The sequence below is a fragment of the Liolophura sinensis genome, chromosome 11 (genome assembly GCF_032854445.1).
Source record: "Liolophura sinensis isolate JHLJ2023 chromosome 11, CUHK_Ljap_v2, whole genome shotgun sequence".
NCBI lineage: Eukaryota > Metazoa > Mollusca > Polyplacophora > Chitonida > Chitonidae > Liolophura > Liolophura sinensis.
In genome coordinates this window covers 1,103,516-1,130,310 of record NC_088305.1, presented here as the reverse complement: position 1 = coordinate 1,130,310, position 26,795 = coordinate 1,103,516, and the positions used below count along the sequence as shown (strand labels likewise).

At 42.4% G+C, this 26,795-nt stretch overlaps 1 protein-coding gene across 1 annotated transcript; it reads right to left on the bottom strand.

Annotated features, from left to right (window-relative positions):
• Nucleotides 1–3,596: 3,596 nt before the first annotated feature.
• Nucleotides 3,597–24,361, bottom strand: LOC135477733 (DBH-like monooxygenase protein 1). The gene is made up of 12 exons (XM_064757928.1): nucleotides 23,971–24,361; nucleotides 21,695–21,841; nucleotides 20,498–20,707; nucleotides 19,823–19,906; nucleotides 18,729–18,908; nucleotides 16,445–16,547; nucleotides 13,362–13,528; nucleotides 9,689–9,877; nucleotides 8,517–8,576; nucleotides 7,779–7,915; nucleotides 6,245–6,413; nucleotides 3,597–5,178 (listed from the first exon to the last, which is right to left on the bottom strand). The coding sequence occupies exons 1-12, from the start codon at nucleotides 24,259–24,261 to the stop codon at nucleotides 5,041–5,043; spliced, it is 1,875 nt and encodes a 624-aa protein (XP_064613998.1). The 5' UTR covers nucleotides 24,262–24,361; the 3' UTR covers nucleotides 3,597–5,040.
• Between the last annotated feature and the right edge of the window lie 2,434 nt (nucleotides 24,362–26,795).

The following is a 26,795-nucleotide window of genomic DNA, read 5'->3' as shown; positions in this document are numbered from 1 at the left end:
TCCATGGGTAGACAACTCACACACTGGGGAACCCTGAGACCAAGGTGGTTAGTGTGCCAGCGCGGCGTAATGAAACAAGAGCCTCTGAACAATCCGATAGCTGTGAGTTCAAGTCATGTTGACTTCCGCTCCGGCAGTACGTGGGAAGGTCGGCAAGTAACCTGCGGATGGCCGTGGGTTTCTCCCGGGCTCTGCCCGGTTTTCTCCCACCCTAATGCTGGGCGCCGTCCTATAAGTGAAATATTCTTGAGTACGGCGTAAAACACCAATGGATTAAATAAATAAATATATCCCAGTATATACACTACCCTTGATTGTGTTTAGCATTAATACTGTTTCAGTCCCATTTTTAACCATTGTCAGTGGGCGTTTTGTGTAATGGGGTAACACTGTATACACATGCGTGAGAAAATGATTTTTTTTTCTGACGAATATGTAACTGAGATACTCTATATATATATATATATGACAGGCCAATACAAGAATATGTTCACAAACACACACACACACACACACACATACACACACATACACACACACAAATATATATATATATATATATATATATATATAGGCCTATATGCTAGTGTGACAACGAGGCCATCTGATATGTAACTGCATAATTTCAGTCCAAATCATTTCATATATTATCCGTATTCTGTTAAACCTTGAGATTTATACAAGTACGTGTATTTGCACATGTTAAAAACACAAATGACTCTTACAATGGTCCTATTAAAAAAGTCTTCTAACTTATAATTAACAAAATCATTGAAAAACAAGAACATAACTCCATTTTGAGTTTACCACGCGGTGAATTGCTGTCCCTAACGAAGTAGCTACAGACTTCTCGTCTGGTTCCACGGAATAATAAGATGCCACCTTTTTTCACCAGCAAAGAGGCTATTCCAATATTCGTCATTCATTCACGACCAATGGCACATCAGCTGCAAAACAACTATCCCATGAAAATCACTGTATAAACAGGTTTTACAGTGCACTAACCCGCTTCTATTGGGTGGAGTTCATGCAGACACCGACTCAGACTGACGTCACACATCAACAGCTCGTTTTTTTTTTTTAAAATGACCTGCGCTCAATCCACTTGAAGTATAGTATCGACACAAGAAGAGAATTTCTATGCTTAACTTTTGCGCGGAATGAACCAATGTTCAGGGCTTCACGCCCGCTCGACAATACAACCGATCGAACATCCACTTCCCTCGCCAGCTATATTCGCTTTCCCACCGCCATACAGGGAAGAAATTCCGCCACTTTCCACCTTTTATGGACGACTTCTTAATGGAACCAATCCGTAAACTAAATACAGCAAATGTTTGAGTATCATACACTTTCAAAAAAATCAAATATGATAAAGTTGGGACGGGACCTGGGTAGAAATGTCATACATGATACAGGTGGGACGGGAGCTGGGTGGAAATGTCGTAATGATACAGGTGGGGTCGAGGCTGGGTGGAAATGTCATATATGATACAGGTGGGTGGGAGCTGGGTGGAAATGCCATACATGATATAGGTGGTACGGGAGTTGGGTGGAAATGTCGTATATGATACAGGTGGGGTCGAGGCTGGGTGGAAATGTCATATATGATACAGGTGTTTGGGAGCTGGGTGGAAATGCCATACATGATATAGGTGGGACGGGGGCTGGGTGGAAATGTCATATATGATAAAGGTGAGACGGGAGCTGGGTGGAAATGTCATACATGATACAGGTGGGGCGGGAGCTGGGTGGAAATGTCATATATGGTACAGGTGGGGAGGGGGCTGGGTGGAAATGCCATACATGATATAGGTGGGACGGGGGCTGGGTGGAAATGTCATATATGATAAAGGTGAGACGGGAGATGGGTGGAAATGTCATACATGATACAGGTGGGGCGGGAGCTGGGTGGAAATGTCGTATATGATACAGGTGGGGCGGGAGCTGGGTGGAAATGTCATACATGATATAGGTGCGACAGGAGTTGGGTGGAAATGTCATGTATGATAAAGGTGGGGCGGGAGCTGGGTGGAAATGTCATATATGATATAGGTGTGGCGGGAGCTGGGTGGAAATGTCATATATGGTACAGGTGGGGCGGGGGCTGGGTGGAAATGTCATACATGATATAGGTGCGACAGGAGTTGGGTGGAAATGTCATATATGATACAGGTGGGACGGGAACTGGGTGAAAATGTCATTTATGATACAGGTGGGGCGGGAGATGGGTGGAAATGTCATACATGATATAGGTGGTACGGGAGCTAGGTGGAAATGTCATGTATGATACAGGTGGGACGGGAACTGGGTGGAAATGTCATATATGATACAGGTGGGGCGGGAGCTGGGTGGAAATGTCATATATGATAAAGGTGAGACGGGAGTTGGGTGGAAATGTCATACATGATATAGGTGGTACGGGAGCTAGGTGGAAATGTCATGTATGATACAGGTGGGACGGGAGTTGGGTGGAAATGTCATATATGATACAGGTGGGGCGGGAGCTGGGTGGAAATGTCATATATGATACAGGTGGGGAGGGAGCTGGGTGGAAATGTCATACATGATATAGGTGTGGCGGGAGCTAGGTGGAAATGTCATGTATGATACAGGTGGGACGGAAGCTGGGTGGAAATGTCATATATGATACAGGTGGGACGGAAGCTGGGTGGAAATGTCATATATGATACAGGTGGGGCGGGAGCTGGGTGGAAATGTCATACATGATATAGGTGTGGCGGGAGCTAGGTGGAAATGTCATGTATGATACAGGTGGGACGGAAGCTGGGTGGAAATGTCATATATGATACAGGTGGGGCGGAAGCTGGGTGGAAATGTCATACATGATATAGGTGGTACAGGAGCTAGGTGGAAATGTCATGTATGATACAGGTGGGACGGAAGCTGGGTGGAAATGTCATATATGATACAGGTGGGGCGGGAGCTGGGTGGAAATGTCATATAAAATAATAAATGATAAAGGTGGCCAGATTCCACTTGAAAAAAACACAGCATGTAATATCCATGGAATCGTGCCTGCGATGACACAGAGCACCGGTATACCATACTGAAGACAAACCTGCACAAAAAAAAACCTGCATACGATGGAACCGAGTACCGGTACACCATACTGAAGACAAACTTGCACATAAAGGAGTGCATTCTATGGAACAGAGTACCGGTATCAAATACTGTAGACAGACATACACATAAAGGCCTGCAGTAGACAGATATGCACATAAAGGCCTGCAATCGATGGAACAGAGTACCGGTACAACATCCTGCAGACAAAACTAGACATAAAACCCTTCATTCGATGGAACAGAGTACCCGTACACCATACTGTAGAAAAAAACTGCACATAAAAAACCTGCATTTGATGGAAAAGAAGAACGGTACATGGTACTGTACAGGAAACTGCATTCGATGGAACAGAGCACTGGTACACCATACTGTAGACAAACCTGCCCCTAAAAACCAGCATGCGATGGAACAGACACCGGTACACTATACTGTAGACAAAACTGCCCCTAAAAACCAGCATTCGATGGAACAGAGCACCGGTACACCATATTGTAGACAAAACTGCCCCTAAAAACCAGCATGCGATGGAACAGACACCGGTACACTATACTGTAGACAAAACTGCCCCTAAAAACCAGCATGCGATGGAACAGACACCAGTACACTATACTGTAGACAAAACTGCCCCTAAAAACCAGCATGCCATATAATAGAGCACCGGTTCATCACACTGCAGACAAACCTGCGAATAAAAACCAGAATTCGATGGAACAGAGCACCCGTGCGCCATACTACAGACAAAACTGCACCTGAACACCTGCACCCGAAGGAACAGAGGAACGGTGCACCATAGTGCAGACCAAACTGTCCCTAAAAGCCTGCATTCGATGGAACAGAGTACCGGTATACCGTACTGTAGACAAACCTGCGCCTAAAAACCTGCATTCGATGGAACCAGCACAGGTATACCGTGCTGCAGACAAAACTGCGCATGAAACCCTGCATTCGATTAAACATAGCACTGGTACACCGTACTGTAGACAAAACTGGGCATGAAAAGCGGCATTCGATGGAACAGAGCACCGGTGCACCATACTGTTGACAAACCTGCGCTTAAAAACCTGCATTCAAAGAAACAGAGCACCTGCATACCGTAAACAAAACTGCACATAAAACCTGCATTCACTGGAACGGAGTACCGGTATACCGTAGACAAATGTACACATCCGTTATGCTCTTAGGCCAGACCAAATTACATTCATTACAAGCATGAGGATAAATGTGAAAACAGTTGCATAAAATGTCACCTTGACTATAACAGATTTTAACTGAATGAAGTACCAACAGAAAACTGGACGATGTACACACAGCATGTAGAGATTGTCGAACTATCAATGAATTTCCCGCCATGGAACGCCAGCGGTCGTAAAATCATCCCACAGCCTGGATAGCATAAAAATTAGGCCTGCGTCTATACTCTATGTACACAGGACGTACATACAGTAACTGATGGTGGCACAGACTATCGCGCTTGCTATCATGCATACCTTAAAATCCCTATGCACTTCAGTCTGTAAAATATGTGTACACAGCCAGTGGTCGTATGTTTCTATTGTTCCTTGGTAAACAAAATGAACACCGCTTTGAGTACGCCTAAACACGTGTTCACATACATGTAGGTATATGGTTTCCTATCCACACCATGGTTATCGTCCAGAAGCACGCTGAACTGACCTGACTGAAGGTTTTCGGGCGCAAGCCACAGGCTCACCTCTAGCGCACACGTAGCTGGCTTCGAGCATTCAACCTTCTGAACGTGGTTTGTACACATGGTGATCACTCCCCTAGAATATTTTTTAAAAATTCACTTTCCCTTTCCTTTTCTCAGTTCGACTACCGACCACAAATAAACCACGGACAGACTAGAGCTGAATATCGTGTTGCTTTCAAACCTCTTCAGTTGGGTATTATTGTTGTATACGATGAATAAGAAGGTACTAATCTAACATTATCTCATGAGAACAAAGACAACAAGGTCCATAGTACAATCCATTTGGGCATTTCATGAATGGATGAAGCATGCGAGCAGACATCACCCTGGGGACGGTACGGCTGCTTGACGGGCGTAGTCCGGACTAGATTTCTGTCTGTCTGAAATTCAAGATGCATATAAGGAATTTATTTCCATTTTGGTCATAAAACGTACACGAATGTTTGTCCATTTCAAATAATATAGCGGTAAATTATTCTTTGAGGGCCATCTCTGGATTATCAGACTAAATCTAGAGACACACATAAGAGTACAGGTACTAGATTTGTTCTTGATTTCTGCTCCAGTTTCCGCTTTGAAAAAAAAAGTACCGGTGGAAGGATTATCTAATGCCGTTACACAGCTGAGCAAAAGTTGGTCATTTCGGATAAAGAATTAACAGAGAATTTATCACATGAATGTATAATTTCCACCCACCCCGCAAAATGTAGAGATGTTTAAAGAGTAAAACGACTCAGAAATTCATTTATTTCTTTCAAAAAAAAAAACCTCACACGGTCTTATGATGCTTTCATTGTGGCTGACAAACAGTTGAAAAGGGAGAATAAAATAGTATACAAAGAATTTTGAAGCAAGTACGTCTGTAAAGTCTGACTGCCCTGTCCCATACCGCAATCAAACTGTTATGCGAGTTTGTTGTCAATCTGGATTTCTGGAAACTATCGGTTTGAATAATTATGTGTTGATGTTTCATCATTTCATTCCTTCCAAATGTTCCTCTACCAGACTGTTAGCTCGACGATGGGTAAGGCCAGACAGTCTGGTATTTTGAGAGAATAGCCATCGCGCGCTAAAGGACATTTCTTACATCAGGGCCGGGTTGTTCAAAATTGGTTTAAGATTTAATACCAGATTAGATTTACGCCAATTTTTCAATTCTGTACTTAGCCCAGAAATGTATAACATTATAATACAGATTAACTAAAACTGCTGTTGTTATACTTGGACTTCAGAGAACTGCACTAGATGCTGAGTTTGGCTAAAAATTTTATATAAAATATGACTTAAAATCAGTATTAGCTAATACACTTTACAAAAACTGGGCCCTGCAAAATAGTTGTTGGTCACTGATAAACCAAAATACATTTACATTAAATTTTGATTTGGAAATTAAACATGTATTTTAATTTGGGTTTATTTCGTGATGAAACAACAAAAGCAAGCTACCTGATACGTTCCGTTATTATTACAATAAAGACATCTGGCGATGATTTCGGAGCCGCTTATATCCCGTGTATATCTCTGGACTATGTCTGGGTTTGACCAGTCAACATCGTTCATTGCCTGCACAAGTGTTAAGCCTTGGTAGGACTTGGGGAAAACAACGATGTCCGGGCTGTAAAAATACAGACATCATGTTAATGAAGAAGTTCATTAAAGAAATCACAGGCATACATGTAGCATACCAGAGTCTATTAAAGTCGGTTGTATGGAAGTCTACGTGATATATCTGCCATAATCATAGGCATACATGTAGCATACAAGAGTCTATTAGAGTCAGTTGTATGGAAGTCTATGTGATATATCTGCCATAATCATAGGCATACATGTAGCATACAAGAGTCTATTAGAGTCAGTTGTATGGAAGTCTACGTGATATATCTGCCATAATCATAGGCATACATGTAGCATACAAGAGTCTATTAGAGTCAGTTGTATGAAAGTCGACATGATATATCTGCCATAATCATAGGCATACATGTAGCATACAAGGGTCTATTAGAGTCGGTTGTATGGAAGTCTACGTGATATATCTGCCATAATCATAGGCATACATGTAGCATACAAGAGTCTATTAGAGTCGGCTGTATGAAAGTCTATGTGATATATCTGCCATAATCATAGGCATACATGTAGCATACAAGAGTCTATTAGAGTCAGTTGTATGGTAGCCTATGTGATATATCTGCCATAATCATAGGCTTACATGTAGCATACAAGAGTCTATTAGAGTCGGTTGTGTGAAAGTCTACGTGTTAAATCTGCCATAATCACAGGCATACATGTAGCATACAAGAGTCTATTAGAGTCGGTTGTATGAAAGTCGACATGATATATCTGCCATAATCATAGGCATACATGTAACATACCAGAGTCTATTAGAGTCGGTTGTATGGAAGTCTACGTGATATATCTGCCATAATTATAGGCACACATGTAGCATACAAGAATCTATTAGAGCTATGGGAACGCAGGACCAGCTGAGAGCAACTGTTTCAGACTATACCCCACCCCCGCCAACGTTGTTGTGACAACTATAACTATAGACGTGACCGCAGCAGGGATACTTAACTCTCGGGCTGACGGACTGGGACCTTAGGAAGTCAGCAGTTTAAAGTCAATTTAATAGCATAGGAAGAAAGCTGGGGAGTGTTTTTTTTGCTGTACTTGCACATGGTATGCCACATGTATCCGTTGAAAAATAAAACTAGAAGCAACCTAATGAAGAATTGAAAGAAAAAAACTGCCCCAGAACAGAAGTATCTACACATCGACATAAAGTATCACACATGACGTTTGAAAGCATATTGTTTTATCTTTGTGATGTTGTTTCAAGTAAGCAAACTCGAAGACGCTGAAAAATTCGAAAGCGCCATCATAAAGAAGTTTAAATAAACAAATAAAATAAATAAATAAAAAAATAAAATGAATAAATAAATAAATAAGTAAATAAATAAACCAATCGAGAGGAGAGATTTACCCCCAGTAGACCGAGGATACCTCGCTAACTTTGATGACGTCAGTGACTTTCGGGCTGCTGGTGCAAAACGTCAGAGGTACTTTGGGGTAATACAGGATGTAACTCATGCACATCTCATCTCTCATGGACATACCGCCCTGGAATTGCCAACAAATACGCATTTCTCATTAATGCCAGATCTGCAATGTATAGAGCCCATTATCACAACTGACTCGAGGAGGCCAGTCCAAGAGAAGTCTCCATAACCATTATAATTCACAATACTAACATAGGCCATTCCATACTGTTCCTTTGTTTCATGGGGTTAATAGTCGATCTCAACAACCTTTCTGTCACATCACATGTACGCTAGACTTTGCAAAGGTAAAACTTCGGAAACGGTGAAAATGGAGTCATGAATATCGGGGGCGACACATCGCTAAACGGTCGATAGTCAGTATTTTGGTCAGATTGAAGGTAAAATCTGATTGGTGTTTTACGCCGTACGTAAAACAATGTTTCAATCGTACGACGGCGGCCAGCATTATTTTGAGAGGAAACCGGGCAGAGCCCGAGGGAAATCCACGATCATCCGCAGGTTGCTAGAAAATCTTCCAACGTACGAGCAGAGAGGACGAAAGCCTGAGTTGGACTCGAACTCAAAGCGACCGCATTGGTGTGAGTTTCCTTGCCCATTTCTCCGCGCTAGCACGCTAACTTCCTCCTGATTTATACGCTGACAGAAAACAAGAGTCTTACCACTGTGATGTTGGTTCTGTTCCTTGAATCATACGTACATTCTGTCATTAATGAATCCCCCTGGTGGCAAAAACAATATAAATCATAAACGCCATACATGGACGGAAACGAATGCGTGGTAAATGAAGCAATATTCATGCAGCATTTTACTCTTATTGTAAAGAAAAGAAATTAAAATTAAAAAGGAAAAAAAGACAATAACAGGGCCTACTTTTGCAAAGTTTGAGACCAATCGCAAAACAGCTGCAAAGTGTGTCACTTGTCAAATGTTTAAATGACGGTATTTATACAGAATAATATCAGACAGGGGTGTAAAACAGCAACAAGTAAAATTAGGCAAAATTTTTGAATTTCAAAGCAACACTTGCTATGGGTGTTCAGCCTTATCTTCGATCGTCGTTGTATAGCATGCAATTACAACTGGGTTGATTAAACATGAAAATGCGAATCATTATACCTCAGTGATAACTAGTCCCATGACTCTTTGTGAAGAAACTGCTACCTAATTTGGATACGCAAAACACACGTGTGAAGTCAATAAGTCGAGCATCAGATAATCAGTGGACAAATAAACTTTGAAATGAGATTCATACAAATGTGCATTCTCAGACACTCATGCCAGAATCCTGAAAGAAGTTTACGCCTGCGTAACAATTTATGTATTATTCGTTTATTATTATATGCCATGTTGCTTAAAGACATGGGAAATGATGCTGTGGAAATTGACAAAAGGCCTCTTCTCTTGTAAGTAAATACGGGCAGAGCGTACAGAGCATCTGGCGCTCTGCTTCATGACTGTATCTAATTCCGCTTTACCCGAAACTAAAGGATGTATATTGCTAGGCCAAGCACCTGACATTTGATAGGTTGATGAAAATAGTCAATCTAACAAATGTCCGTACTTTATCCCAGTACTTCTTCATTAATAAATTTTACTACTTTTCTTGACCTCCTTTTTTGTGAACATGTTTTGGTTGTGATTTCAAACGAGTCTTACTGGCGGAACAATATTTGACGGAATATTCCACTTACCAATAACAAGGGGAAAAAGATTACGATCAGTGGACAACGTACCAAGCAGTAGTAGCTAAGTGTTACCTTTGTCTGAGGTCCGAGTCTGTAAACACTGTCCATAGTTACCATAGTTACAACAAATCAAAAAAAACACTTACCGGAAGTATGGTGACCTCCTGGGGTATATAGCGCCCCTCCTGGTAATTGTAGTCGTAAGCCATATCAGAAGCCAAGGCAGGCAACTCTGTTTCACCACGAAAATGTCTGGTCTGAACGCCTGTGCCTAACATGTACGAATGAAGAAGGACGCCTACAGCCTTAATGCCTCCTGACTGCTGCTTTAGAACCTAAAAAAGGAAGGGTACAGACGTCAAGTCTCTGCTTCTACAGACAAGTTTGTGGTAGAAGGTGATTTTTTTCAGTTTGAATACGTAATCCGTGATTCACGTTAAAAGTGGCTGTGACATCCCCCCAAATAAATAAATAAATGTCAGGGGAAGGGTATTATGATATCAACCAGAACTAGACTTCATAATTTAATTGTATCGGAAGGATACTCATTAAATGGTGTCCAAATGCCGAAAAAAATGGATCAGGATGCAAAACGGCTGAGGAAATAAGTCCCAGTGAACAGTGTCACCCTAGCTGCACTAATGTGGCTAAATCTTTCACTGCTTAGAAGTCAGTGTATGCTTCTAAAAAGGCCTCAAGCTTCTAGTGATTTTCTTCTACACAATGTACACAAAACTGACCAACATAAATTTTTGTTTCCTTTTTCTCTGCATACCTTTATTTTTCTTTTGCACTCTGAATTGTAAACCCTGTGTTATTGTTTCACCTGGGTGACTATAGCTGAGTTGAATGCTTTTACGTGTTTTTCCCATTTCCAAGCTGTATATATTATCATGTAACATCAGTATGTGCTGTCACTTCCCCTTTGAAATTTGCCACTACATCTGATGATGGGAGAAGTCTCTTCCGAAAGCTGCCACTACATCTGATGATGGGATAAAAGCTGCCACTACATCTGATGATGGGAGAAGTCTCTTCCGAAAGCTGCCACTACATCTGATGATGGGAGAAGTCTCTTCCGAAAGCTGCCACTACATCTGATGACGGGAGAAGTCTCTTCCGAAAGCTGCCACTACATCTGATGATGGGAGAAGTCTCTTCCGAAAGCCGCCACTACACCTGATGATGGGAGAAGGCTCTTCCGAAAGCCGCCACTACACCGGATGATGGGAGAAGTCTTCCAAAAGCCGCCACTACATCTGATGATGGGAGAAGTCTCTTCCGAAAGCTGCCACTACATCTGATGATGGGAAAGGTCTCTTCCGAAAGCCGCCACTACACCTGATGATGGGAGAAGTCTCTTCCGAAAGCTGCCACTACATCTGATGATGGGAGAAGTCTCTTCCGAAAGCTGCCACTACATCTGATGATGGGAGAAGTCTCTTCCGAAAGCTGCCACTACATCTGATGATGGGAGAAGTCTCTTCCGAAAGCCGCCACTACATCTGATGATGGGAGAAGTCTCTTCCGAAAGCCGCCACTACATCTGATGATGGGAGAAGTCTCTTCCGAAAGCTGCCACTACATCTGATGATGGGAGAAGTCTCTTCCGAAAGCTGCCACTACATCTGATGATGGGAGAAGTCTCTTCCGAAAGCTGCCACTACACCTGATGATGGGAGAAGGCTCTTCCGAAAGCCGCCACTACACCGGATGATGGGAGAAGTCTTCCAAAAGCCGCCACTACATCTGATGATGGGAGAAGTCTCTTCCGAAAGCTGCCACTACATCTGATGATGGGAGAGGTCTCTTCCGAAAGCCGCCACTACACCTGATGATGGGAGAAGTCTCTTCCGAAAGCTGCCACTACATCTGATGATGGGAGAAGTCTCTTCCGAAAGCTGCCACTACATCTGATGATGGGAGAAGTCTCTTCCGAAAGCTACCACTACATCTGATGATGGGAGAAGTCTCTTCCGAAAGCCGCCACTACATCTGATGATGGGAGAAGTCTCTTCCGAAAGCCGCCACTACATCTGATGATGGGAGAAGTCTTTTCCGAAAGCCGCCACTACATCTGATGATGGGAGAAGTCTCTTCCGAAAGCTGCCACTACATCTGATGATGGGAGAAGTCTCTTCCGAAAGCTGCCACTACATCTGATGATGGTAGAAGTCTCTTCCGGAAGCTACCACTACATCTGATGATGGGAGAAGTCTCTTCCGAAAGCCGCCACTACATCTGATGATGGGAGAAGTCTCTTCCGAAAGCTGCCACTACATCTGATGACGGAAGAAGTCTCTTCCGAAAGCTGCCACTACATCTGATGATGGGAGAAGTCTCTTCCGAAAGCTGCCACTACATCTGATGACGGAAGAAGTCTCTTCCGAAAGCCGCCACTACATCTGATGATGGGAGAAGTCTCTTCCGAAAGCTGCCACTACATCTGATGATGGGAGAAGTCTCTTCCGAAAGCTGCCACTACATCTGATGATGGTAGAAGTCTCTTCCGAAAGCCGCCACTACATTTGATGATGGGAGAAGTCTCTTCCGAAAGCCGCCACTACATCTGATGATGGGAGAAGTCTCTTCCGAAAGCTGCCACTACATCTGATGATGGGAGAAGTCTCTTCCGGAAGCTACCACTACATCTGATGATGGGAGAAGTCTCTTCCGAAAGCTACCACTACATCTGATGATGGGAGAAGTCTCTTCCGAAAGCTTGTGAACAAGTCATTATGTACAAAGTGTTTTTTGTCGTTTTGTTCATCACTAGCACTGAGAGTACAAAAATGGCGGATGTATACCGAAGCGAAGAGGTTTTGTTAAAACACCAAGGATTCACTCTACCCATTGATCGGAACATAAAACATAAAACTTAAGTGACATCAGCTGTATGCAGACATGATTTATCTGTCGTCGATGCATAAATCTACAAGGTCAGGGTTTTATTTAACATTTAATACTTAAGAAAAGCGAGCTCCTCTGAGATCAATCCGGGAGTGCGTGGAGCTTACCTTGCAGCTTAGCACGGTGGTACATTGTTAAATCTGCTGTCAGCTTCACTCGTGGAGCTAGCCTTACCCCTTCTCGTCATACCACATGCCAGCATGGTACATGGTCTGGCCTAATTCAAAGCTGTTTTGCACGAAGAACGGCAACGACATCCCTCCAGAGCATCAGGAGGCTGACAAAGTGGTATGAGGAGAAGGGTTCAGGCTGTCATCTAGGCTTACGGCAGATTCATTCACCCGATTTTGACGTAATACGATTTGACAGATACCAAAGGACGTTTTTATTGAGTAATTTCAACTCTGTTTACTCCAGAACCATACTTGTCAAGCTATTGTTTCACACCAGAACCAGTGATGATAGAAATGCAAGTGTGTTATCATAAAAACACATGGATTCTAATCATTTTGTCATTTTTCATTAGCCAAAGGGTCACACGATTTACAACCAATCGTATTTTACACTCTTTGGATAGAGAAGAACATTTATCGCATGAAACGTTCAGGTCCTCAATTTTATCCAGTGTTTGTCTACTCTAAACAACTTTTTGCGAAACTTTTTTCAGACGCCCATGTTATAGTAGATGAGATCCAGCAATAATTGCCTAACATTTGTCACAGGTCAGATGACATAGTAGGACTTTTTTTTTACCTTCATCGATAAAAGAGTTCAAATTCGAAACTCCCCAACAACACAGGTTTGAGAGTAATGGTTTTTACACCCCATACAAACTAAAGAATTAGATAAAAATACACCGAAAATGGAAAAAAGAGTCCCCCCAAGAGTTGTACGTTTTATGGATCTTACTTCGTTCAGACATTCCTTAGCGCAGTAACCCCTGACCCGGAAGTCTTTCTGGCCTGGCGGTATGATCATGTACGGCGTCATCTCGTGTCCAGCTGCCATTAGACCGGCATCATGCGGACGAAGACTGGATGTATAGTAAATCCGAATCCCAGAGTTGTCAATCAGATCTGAGGGAAAAAGAACAACAGAGGCACAGAATTAATGGTAAAATAAATGGCAATTCTTAGCAGTTTGTACAATGTTAATGGGATGTCCAAGTGTAGAATTGTCATGTGTTCATTTTCTTATGGATTAAAGTCGCCCTTAGATTTGCACACGTAACGACAGTGGTGGAGTCTGTCCAAATAAGGATATGTGTACAGAATTTGTGGTGCTGCCTCACAGAAAAGCTATGCCGAATACACCAGGTGTAACGCGACAAGGTACAGTGGCACCTGGCCGAAGAGGCTAACTATCACGTGTATATCCACAGTATTGGGGCAACTGTCCGAAGGCACCAGCTATCACGAGTATATCCGCAGTATCGGGACACCTGGCAGAAGACACCAGCTATCACGTGTATATCCACAGTATAGGGTCACCTGGCCGAAGGCACCAGCTATCACGTGTATATCCGCAGTATCGGGACACCTGGCAGAAGACACCAGCTATCATGTGTATATCCACAGTATTGGGGCACCTGGCAGAAGACACCAGCTATCACATGTATATCCGCATTATAGGGACACCTGGTCGCACAACGCTTGCCCTATCCAAGCATGATGAGCATCACATGCTTAAGTACCAATTAACACAGTCAATTTCAAAATGTTAGGAATGACATGCACTACAGAAACATTACCTGTTAGCTTAAACAGGATGTCTGTCGTCTGAGTGATGCTAGAATGTATTCCGTTGTCATAACAGCAGTATACAGTTCTGTCAACACAGCAGATTATTGTGTTAAATGCAACACACATATTTTGCTTCTCCCACATAAAGGCTGAATTAGATTAACAGGATATTATGTTGAATATGACCCATTATTATGCTATTACAACAGAATGCACTCCACCATCACTCAGACAACAGAATGCACTCCACCATCACTCAGACAACAGAATTTCTGTTAAAGTTAACAGATTAATTTTTTTAATGTAGCCAACTGAGTAAAGTTTGCCATTTTGGATAGACATTATGATATACCAGATATTATGTTAAAATGAACAGATGTTATGTTTTTGATTGCATTTAACACGGAACTAAGCATTGCCCCCCCCCCCCCCCCCCCACCGCGGACCAGTTGGATGCTTTCCATGCCATCATGCAGAGCCTTGGTCCCCCACTCACTAGTTGAATGCTTTCCAAGCCATCATGCTGAGCCTTGGTCCACGCTCACTAGTTGGATGCTTCCATGGACATCGAGCTGAGCCTTGGTCCCCTCGCTCACTAGTTGGATGCTTCCCATGCCATCATGCTCAGCTTTGACCCCCGCCCCCCCCCCCCCCCCCCCCCACACACACACACACACACACTCACTAGTTGGATGCTTTCCATGCCATCATGCAGAGCCTTGGTCCCCCGGCTCACTAGTTTGATGCTTTCGATGCCATTGTGCTGAGCCTTGGTCCACGCTCACTAGTTGGATGGTTTTCATGCCATCAAGCTGAGCCTTGGTCCCCACGCTCATTGGTGGATGCTTTCCATGCCATCATGCTGAGCCTTGGTCCCCCGCTCACTAGTTGGATGTTTTCCATGCTATCGTGCTGAGACTTGCTCCCCACGCTCACTAGCTGGAAGCTTTCCATGCCATCATGTTGAGCCTTGTTGGAAGCTTTCCATGCCATCATGTTGAGCCTTGTTGGAAGCTTTCCATGCCATCATGTTGAGCCTTGTTGGATGCTTTCCATGCCATCATGTTGAGCCTTGTTGGAAGCTTTCCATGCCATCATGTTGAGCCTTGTTGGAAGCTTTCCAAGCCATCATGTTGAGCCTTGTTGGAAGCTTTCCATGCCATCATGTTGAGCCTTGTTGGAAGCTTTCCATGCCATCATGTTGAGCCTTGTTGGAAGCTTTCCATGCCATCATGTTGAGCCTTGTGGAAGCTTTCCATGCCATCATGTTGAGCCTTGTTGGAAGCTTTCCATGCCATCATGTTGAGCCTTGTTGGAAGCTTTCCATGCCATCATGTCATCCCGATTTAACTCTCCTTCTGTTTATGTACATTTACGTATTGCGTATTCAAAGGAAAGACCATTAGTTTCTTTCATGAAAACGCCATATCTGTATAGAACTTTCGCAGACTTTTTTAGTTGCATTGCCACAACGCGTTTTGGCAATAACTCAGCATGATGCAGAGATGAAACATTTCCGATACAAGAGACATGACCATTTCTTCAAGCAAGAAGCTTTGTGAAAGCTTTGTCAAGAGTCTCTGGCGCTCTGCTTCATGATTGTGTCTAATTGCACTTAATCCTGGGCTAGGGGTACTACAGTCATCGTTTTAAATTAGATCGCCACTTTGGATATATGAACCGTTGTAATCACGATGCAACTGAGGTACATGTTTTATTATCGACAACTGATATTCCAGCATGGTACACGATTTGAATACTGACTTCACTCAATCCCTAGAACATGCGTTGCGTCATTCCAACATCATTGAAAACTTTCGACTGCTCCTCTTTGCATGAGTTCGGCCTATTTTCTTACTTTACATACGATACTGACTTAGTTCTTTGGTCGTTTGTGTTATACGTCGTCTTGGGAATTAATGACCTGGTATACGAAAGTCTGTTCTGACATTCATACGCTTAAACCATTCCTTGTGTTTTTGGAAAACTCCTTGGCTTGTAAACTTTTTATACATTTTTACTTCTTTCATGGGTTGTGTTGAACGTTGCTTTAAACATCAGTCTTACGATAACTGACCCCGAATGTTTGGCGCCTTGTCCAAAAATGTCTGTTTCAATGTTTATATTGTTTACTAGCAGTACTTATATATATACATGTACATATATTACAAGTTTGAATGCAAAGCACATGCAATTTTGGAGACATTGAACATGTCGTAGCAGAGTAATAATTGTCTCCTATATACTTACGTGTATGGTATTTGGGATTATCAAAGTGAGTTTCCATGATAACAAAAGTTGGATCATCTTCCATTCCGATGGAAAACCCAGCATTCAAAGGGAAGACAAACGCCTGGGTGTAATGAGACAAAAGATGACTTAAGCATTCAAAGGGAAGACAAACGCCTGGGTGTAATGAGACAAAAGATGCTTAATCAGAATCTACATGTAGTAATGGTATGCCGTTTCACAACGAACACTTCAAATGGACTGAAAACGTGTATGTTACGTTTTGTGTGCTATATGAAGAACCCAGATAATTCTTCAAATATTTTGGTAATTGATATAATTGATAATGAAGCCTCTCTGAAGAGTAGGGCATTTATAATAAATAAATTAATGAGCTGGAGTATAGTTGTCTATGTGCACAAAATAAAGGGCATTTGTTTTGTGTACATTAAGCAATGTGTGACATAAGCCTGATGGTATCTGGCCAGTCCAGGCCAAAATTTGATAGACTGATTGGTGCCGTACTCAAGGCTTTTTCACTTCAATGATGACGGTCAGGTCTCGAGGTGGATGGAACCTACGCCTGCCCAGAGTAAACCACCAACTTTTGGCAAGTACCTGACATAAACCAACTTTTGGTAGGTACCTGAAATAAACCAACTTTTGGCAGGTACCTGAAATAAACCACCACGTTTTTGGCAGGCACCTGATATAAACCACCAACTTTTGGCAGGTACCTGAAATAAACCAACTTTTGGCAGGTACCTGAAATAAACCAACTTTTGGCAGGTACCTGAAATAAACCACCACGTTTTGGCAGGTACCTGATATAAACCACCAACTTTTGGTAGGTACCTGAAATAAACCACCAACTTTTGGCAGGTACCTGAAATAAACCACCAACTTTTGGCAGGTACCTGAAATAAACCAACTTTTGGCAGGTACCTGAAATAAACCACCACGTTTTGGCAGGTACCTGATATAAACCACCAACTTTTGGCAGGTACCCTAAATAAACCACCAACTTTTGGTAGGTACCTGAAATAAACCACCAACTTTTGGCAGGTACCTGATATAAACCACCAACTTTTGGTAGGTACCTGAAATAAACCACCAACTTTTGGCAGGTACCTGATATAAACCACCAACTTTTGGTAGGTACCTGAAATAAACCACCAACTTTTGGTAGGTACCTGAAATAAACCACCAACTTTTGGCAGGTACCTGAAAAAAACCACCAACTTTTGGCAGGTACCCTAAATAAACCACCAACTTTTGATAGGTACCTGAAATAAACCACCAACTTTTGGTAGGTACCTGAAATAAACCACCAACTTTTGGTAGGTACCTGAAATAAACCACCACGTTTTGGCAGGTACCTGATATAAACCACCAACTTTTGGCAGGTACCCTAAATAAACCACCAACTTTTGGTAGGTACCTGAAATAAACCACCAACTTTTGGCAGGTACCTGAAATAAACCACCAACTTTTGGCAGGTACCTGAAATAAACCAACTTTTGGCAGGTACCTGAAATAAACCACCACGTTTTGGCAGGTACCTGATATAAACCACCAACTTTTGGCAGGTACCTGAAATAAACCATCAACTTTTGATACGTACCTGAAATAAACCACCAACTTTTGATAGGTACCTGATATAAACCACCAACTTTTGGCAGGTACCTGATATAAACCACCAACTTTTGGTAGGTACCTGAAATAAACCACCAACTTTTGGTAGGTACCTGAAATAAACCACCAACTTTTGGTAGGTACCTGAAATAAACCACCAACTTTTGGCAGGTACCTGAAATAAACCACCAACTTTTGGTAGGTACCTGAAATAAACCACCAACTTTTGGCAGGTACCTGATATAAACCACCAACTTTTGGTAGGTACCTGACAAACCTCTTGACTTCACGTCATGACGCTTGACGACCGAAACAGTCGAAAAAATAGCCTTACTGGTGAAGGTCTGATAGCTGCAGAGAGCCAGGGCCAATATTTATCATGCGTCTTGAGACTGACGTCAAAAATTTAAACACAGCTTCAGTTAAAGTATTTTGATTTTGGAAGTTTAAAATTTGTACACTGATTCTTTACAGCAGAACAATGTACCACTGACAGTTTGAGTTTTTTCCTCTTGTTAATTTTGATAACCGCTTATAATTTATGACTTGCAGGATGTTTTACCGTTCCTTTTTATGCATCCTTTAAGTCTTATGTTACATGATAAATACGAGCCCTGCGTCTTAAACCTCTAAGCCAGCACCCCACTTTCCTCCAGATATGCATGCTCACCTGTCCACCTACGGCCCACGCCACCAAAGGACTGATGCACTGGCCTACCACTTTAGGCATGCTAGCAGAGGCACAGAATTGTCCGTACCCGTCCAGCTCAGAGGGCACATCGTGGTAACAGGCGTACAGGATGATGTGATGGACCACTCCGGTCATCTCTGGGGACACGATCGGTTCAAACTGGCACAGAGAAAACACAAAACCAACGTCGTGTAAGCTGCACGTAAATTCTAAAAAGCCTTGAGAAAAAATTCATCAGTTCAAAAAGAATTGTCAGTTGAAAAGCAATCCGAGAGCTCAAAAGTCATCAACAGCTAAATGAGTTCCAACAAAGCACAATACTTTTACAAGGTAAAAGAAACATGTGCATGTCCCTATAAGGAAGTTTCGAGTTCTGACTCCTTTATCACCGGAGGTAAAAGTAGTCCTACTGTACCATGTTACTTGTCAGGTACGTTGGGCAACTATATTTGATTACATTTAATATAACGTGAGCATCTAAATGTTATCATAAATGTTATTTAAAGTAAATTAATGTCAACGAAATTTTACTAATATTTTTCACAAGTCACATTATACAATAGAACTCTTTTTACCTTCACTGACGAAAGAATTAGGAACTCGAAACGCGGTACATTGTATCTGGTGAAGTATTGTTTTAAAAAGGTCTAGATCCGCTAATCACGACCAAAATGTCCTAGATCCCAAGGCCCATGCCAAGAGTCGTCAAAATCTGTGTATACCCCCCACCCCGCGTCTCCAGGTTAAAGTTCATGACAATCAGGCGTACAAACAGACAAACGAACGCAGGCAAAGTGATAACCTGCCAGGCGGAGCTTATTAGTTACTTTTATCTCGATTTGAAATAACTGTTTGATTTTTGAAAACGAAAAAGTATCTTGATGTGGTATACAAGTATATGTTACATTAGTCTTAGTTCGGATTCGTTCGCTTTCTTGCTGAAAAGGACAACAAATCATTTTCAATCTTCTTCAAACGAGAAGAAGGCGTCAGTGTGAAAATCAGGCCACCAGAAAACCATACCTGATAGTGTAAAACAACTAATTAACTAAGCTTCCTGTAGTTATCATTACCTTGATAATGTGATGTTTCCTGGTCAGGTTGGGAAGTTGAAATGCCTGGCACCAATATGTCGTCTGAGTCTGAGGTAAACTGATCTTATATGTGAAAAAGATAATGCGTAATTGAGTCAACGCTAGCTCTTGAAAATAAGCAGAAGACATCGGCATTGGAATCAATGAATCTTTAAATGCGTCTTCATGGAACAGCATTGGGCATTAATTTGGGCAGTGCTATGGTCATGACAGAATAGAGCTGATATTATTTTGTTGAACTTGAGATTTACACTTAAACCATGCCAAGGGGATACGATATACTTATGCAAGCACTTAGCCGCTTAGGCGGTACAGAGCCGCTATTTTATTCCTGATTAAACCTAGGTCCTACAATTAGACCTATAACCAAACTTCAACAGCCCAAGACGAAATATGTATTCCATTCAAACGTCACCACTTAATTACCACATGTACATACTTTAGTGTTGCGTCACAATCAAAAAGAAAAAAAAACACACAAGAAAAAAAACTATCGTATTCTGTATTTATTGTTCTTACTTGAAGACAATTTCACGACACCCATCACGACTTACGACAATTGTAGGTAATGTATATATTTATTTAGTCAATCATCATCGATTCTGCACACTGTTCGTATAAGAGCATAGTTTCTGTGCACAGATAAGAACTTACATTGGGGTTCCTGAATTCAAACGTTTCTGTATTGGCCGGCACATCGGATGCTCTCATATGGGAGTCCAACAACAACAAGCTCTTCACGCCGTGGGACGGCTCGTCGTTGTGATGCAGATCCATTTCCGGTGGTAAACCACAGTGTTTTGTGGAATTATGTTTGACCGGGTCTCCTTGCCCCCAAGAGAAGATAACCCGTACCGTATCTCTCTAAGAAATAAGGATTAAAGGTGTCCACCAATCATACTATTACTTTCCATCAACGCAAGCGTCAACATTTTTACAGCTATTATGTTGGAAAAACACCTTGCCACACGTCAGTATTGATATACCAAATTTTAACCAATCAGCCGTCGGGTTACGGCTCCCTTTAATACACTTTATTCATAGCTGATTCTGAAAAAAAAACGCAGTAACTGACTATTTTGTTCCTTTGTATTGTTTTAATGTGATTGTATGTTAAGTTTGATGACAACACAGCAATTTGAGTCATTCTAGACGAGCGACGTGTAATAAACTGCAAGTAACATCACCACATCCCTTATTCAACTAAGTCTGCTTCTGCTAAGCCGTGGTGCTATGAAGGGTGTCATTTGCTACTTATTTAAGCATTTACATGCACAGTTAGAATAAAACCCCAGCTGGGGTAAATTGACAAGAGGTTATAGTTACCAAAATAACGATACCTAATACCCCCCCTCCCCCCCCTCCCACTGCAGTCATAGTTTCCAGAACAGATCCTCACCCTTCTCTGCTTACTTGGGTTGGAATGCAACATGACTACATATACTTCACGGCAAAAGACATGATTGAAGAACAAGAAGAAAAATAACAACACGAGGGGATGTTATCCAGTTCATTGTAATTCCTTTAAATTTGATCCGCCAAACTTTGACAAATGAATTTGTTTATTAATTTGATTAGTGTTTTATTCCGTACTCAAGAATATTTCACTTATTTGACAGCCGCCGTCGTTATGGCGGGTGGAAATCGAACAGGATGCACAGGAAACCCACGCCCATCCACAGGTTGCTAGTGGAATTTTCCAAGTGCTGCCAGAAAAAGAAGCCAGCATGAGCTGTAATTGAACTCACAGGGCTGAGACGTTCCTAATAATTGTGATTGCGCTAGCATGCTAATGACAGACAGTGTCCCTCATCCCACAATTGCCTCTTATAGCTTAGAATTAAGACCCACCGTGATTGGCCTATCCCGAGGATCGCACGTGATGAGTTTCCGCCGGAAGCGGATGATTGTGTGGGTATTGTTTTCTTCTCCGTGGAGAATCTGCCAATCCTGATGCTCGCTGAAACTCACCCAGTAATCCTTCTCCACATGGCCATCCTGTTCGATAAAAAAAGACCAGCAGCCTGATTTACAGACTTAAACTGAACTTGGAAAAAGGTAGGTTAAGAAGCGAGTTAGTGGATTGAAACCCTTCAACGTTTGGGAGGATCTGGAGCTTTTCCTCTTTATAAAGAGGAGAAGATATTTTTCGTTCTTTTTATATAGAATATTTTGCCGCCATATCCGAGACTTCATAGGATGAGGCTCTAATGCGATATTTTCGTGTTCACCAGCATCTACCTGTATCCAAGCCCTAGTATACCTTGTCAGATTCCAGCAGGTATCAGTACACGTGTACTATCTCAGCCAATGAACAGACAGGAATGGAAGACAACAGTTTGGATACGAACAGGATTTCAGCAGGGAAAGCGTCTCATTAGCTTAACAGCTATTGGTCACTGAACCATAATGAAAGCAATCTCCGAAAAAAACTTCAAACAGTGTAGAAAGAAGCAACATGTGGTTTTATTAATAACGTCTATACACTCTGAGTGAACTTCTCCCTACTCGGACGACTCTCTACTTGGAGCAGTTACCACTGCAGGATTACTATATAACAAGATTATTTATGTCGCCACCATGAAGTGGTATCGACTGCTTTCGTTTCCTTTTCGACGTTACCACTGCCAGACTGGCCACTGGGTGCGAGATTATACGACACTGGATGGGTACAGAAGAAACTATCGAGGAAACAATGGAAGCCAAATACGAGAATGTGACCCTGGAGGTCCTACATCCCCGATCACTGTTTTAGTGCAGATTTGTTTATTAACTAATCCATATTCACAAAACAATCGTAGTCTAAGTTGACTGTAACTACCATGGCAACATACGCTCTTAACATGTAGCCCCATGATAGTTATAATCAACTTAGCCACCACAAACTTTGTGCAAGAACCACCTGGCTCATGGGTATTGGAGATCACTTTATATTGTCACCGACGCCACATGAACAATGAGAGTGAGGAAAACCCCTGTCCGAGGTCGGGATTGAACTCTGTACCTCGCGAGTGTCAGCCTAAATTTTTCGGGCACTATACGTATACCGCTGATACTCGTCGCGCTTCTATATGACATAGTGAGGAACCGTTAGTGACTTTTTATGGGCAAACTCGCAACGCACTACTCCTGTTTGCATTGCAAGAAAACGAAGGTCAATTCAGCTTGAATCAAAATCTCGATGGGGCGGAAAACCATATGCCCTCACCTGAGTTCGCTGACATCGACAACCAACATATACTGATACAGTACTAAGTTTGTGTTATTTAGTTTAGACGCCGTACCTGGGAAGTCAATTTTGGTTGGCGACATCAAAATCTTTTTCAGTATCTTTTCACTTGTTCATTCAGGTTGATAGGCCGAGATAGCAGCCGTGCCAGATAGCTGGTAGACACATGTGTCTATGTAATAGACACATACTTTTCCGTAATATGAGGACGAAGAGTAATTAGGTGTGTGCAGATATACTGTGCCTTCTTGTGGCATTACGAGTCCATGGCGTCAGTGCTGTCGCCGCTAAAGTATCATGTCCACGACACCAGGCCCCGGGATCACGAAGCGATCAGAGTTAAGTCAAAACTTCAATAATTAAACTTTATGTTCCGTTCCATTATTTTAGCTGAACTTTGTTCTACAATAACTTACCCAGAGTTTACATTGTCAAGCAAAATTTTGACCTTGTAACATAATAAACGACAATTTTAATGTGATTTCAAACTTTCACTTAAGTCTAAGATCGACGAGTGATCCCGTGGCCAGACATAACATCCCAACCAGTCACATTATACTGGCACCGAACCAACGAGTCCCGCTCCCATGCTCAAACATCTAAGAGCTGAGCGGCAAGCAAGGCAGCTGCAAGAACTGCTCAAGCCAGCGAGTTCATTGGCCCTGGCTGACCCAGATAATATGATGAAATCTGAAATGAAATTCTTCGTGATTTCACTTACTGGAACTTTCGTAAAGTTGTTAATTAGCTTTTTATGTGTGAACGTGTAAATTTCCACGTATATGAGCGATGCATGTATCATGTAAATAACTCGGGACATATATGCTGGGACTGAAATATCCGTGTCGTAGAGTGTCAGTAAAACTTGATGACCGTTGAAAATTTAACATTAACTCACCAGTCCGTACGGCTCCCCATCGGACACCCATCCTATAAAGATGTCAGCTCCTTTCATCTGTCCCTTAGTTGACAACCCCAGTCCGATGTAACCTGTCGTTCGGACTTGACACTCGAAGATGATGGACTCCTGGTCGTGCTCCCAGTGTAGATGGAAATCACCGCTTTCGTCTAACACGGCCTGGTGGATATGATGAAAACCGTGTTCCTGGGAGTCTGGAGGGAAAATATATCGGCAGTCCACGAGGAAAACGGTCAATAACAGCGCCACCAAGCGAAACACTGGAATCATCTTTAGACTATTCTGGCAGTCGAATTCGATCGTAGGAGACTGGTGCTTGTTCTTATTTGTGTATATGAAGCTAAATTGACAGTGTTAGTTTTCTGTGAGGGTTAAGACAAGCCAGTGACCCAGACAAAGCGAGCTCCAGGGGACAGACAGTCAGTGTAACATAAACTGTTGTTACGTGACAAAGTCTGAAGGGGAAACTATATACTGTAGCTCTTCTAACGATTCGTATCCTACCAACACATACCGACTTTTAGCTAATGTCGTAAAGAATATGGATCAGAACAATTACGTGAAGTCACTAATGTTATTTTGTTGGCATCGTAAATTTGGAGGTCTACCGTTATGTTACCGCTACCGTTAGTATGTATAAACACTGACCCCTTTTGAAATTGGGAAAAACTACAAAAATTAGGGTAAACTTGGTAGTTAGAAAGAGGATATGTCACTATGTTCCATTTGGCTTAAGAGGTGCATCGTCCACTTGGTCGTTTTCTTGTGTTCGTCACTCAGAACTGACACTCTACGTTGATGATAGTAAAATTACAGGCAAGTGCATTCCACTCAAAAATGTGAACTTTTACAGAACACCTTGAACATATTACAAATTGGTGTTTTAGCGCTGTGGCTGAAGTTAAATGTGGAGGAGTTTGCGTCATATCATTTATGAGTAAGACCAACCAAATTTTACTTAACTACATAATGTAGACGGACGTGTACACTCGACGTCGAATTTCAAAAGTCGACGTCGATTTTGTACGTCGACTTTTTCCTTGTTAAAGGTTAAAACCCAGTCAAGACTTGGTGTCTGGCTATGAAACGTGACGTCCAGTTCAAAAATGGAGCTTTAACACGTAAAAAATTTTCGCAGTTTGTCAGTTTAGTTAGAGCTAGCCTATGAAACCATATACACGGGCACATGTCATTAGATGTCTGGCATCCATCTGGATCCTCAGACCATTATTCTGTTTAATTTAGTTCACTCAGTACAAGGCATCCTGCGTCCCCCAGATAAATGGGTCGCGTGAAATTTGACGCCATCGTTGTCTTTTTAGGAGACAGTGTACATGAAATAAGACAGACAACCTTCCCTGCAAAGAGCAGCCCAATGCGGCCACAGCATTATGGTAGGGGGTGGGGTGGGGAACCCGGCGGAGCTCGAGAGGGAACAGCCACAGCAATCCGCACGTTGCTGTCAGGCCTTCCCACGTGTACTCGAGAAGCCATGCATCATGAGGTGAACTTGAACTTACAGCCACTGACAGGTTCTTGAATCACAGTGCTGTGCTAGCACCCTAACCACTCGTCCCTACCCGCAGTTACGTGCACTCATGACCACAGACCCGCAGTTACGTGCACTCATGACCATAGACCCGCAGTTACGTGCACTCATGACCATAGGCCCGCAGTTACGTGCAGTCATGAGTAAAGACCCGCAGTTACGTGAACTCACGACCATAGACCCGCTGTTACGTCCACTCATGACTACAGATCGTCGAATTTCGGCGATAGGGCTGACCAATCAAACAACACGGAATTGTGCTGAACGGTGAAATTTTGTTTGTGCCACCTCGTTTACTAGGTCTCATGACATAACCTAATTACCACGAGCAACAGATTAATCTGCCTAGCGTGTCTGTAACTATGCTGAGAATATCGTCAGCGTATTTTGCGGGCGATTAAATCTGTCCCCGGTTGCGTGCACCCATGACGATAGACACGCAGTTACGTGCACCCATGACGATAGACCCGCAGTTACGTGCACTCATGATTGTAGACCCCCAGTTACGTGTACTAATGTCCTCTCATACACGTATCACACAGAGATGCGATAATACAAAAACTCCCAGGGCAGTCATGTGTAAGAATAAAGCCGGGGACACACTGGACGGATTTTTTCGCTCGTACAATCTTTTTTTTCCGAATTTCTAAAATTCCGCCTAGTTTGTCAGCTCCGGTGACGGCGTATTTCGCAGTCGATCTTTTCAATTCCAAAATTCGCTTTCATCAAAACAGATACTAGCGAAGAAACACGCCGACCATTTAACTCTGTCCGTGTAGTGTGTCCACTCCAGCGAATTTCGGCGATAGAGCTGACCAATCGAACAGCACGGAATTGTGCTGAACTTTGACATTTTGTTTGTGTCACATGGTTTACTATGTCACATGACATAACCTAATTACCACGAGCAACAGATAAATTCGCCTAGCGTGTCTGCAACTATGCTGAGAATATCGCCAGCGTATTTCGCGGGAGATTAAATGTGTCCCCGGTTTTACAGGCACCAATGTCTGACATATATCGTAAATATGTTCACGTATAGCCTCACAACACGCTTTGTGGTACAGCGACCAACTTGTTAATGCTCCGTCATTTACTCAGACATCCGACATGCCCACCACCAAAACACAAATAAAAAAAAAAACACTTACTGCATTTATCTTCTAAAATACATGAATTTATTCATCAACGTTTACTATACAGTAGCTAAAAATATAAGTGAATATTTATACCTACTTAAAACCTTCACTAAAGC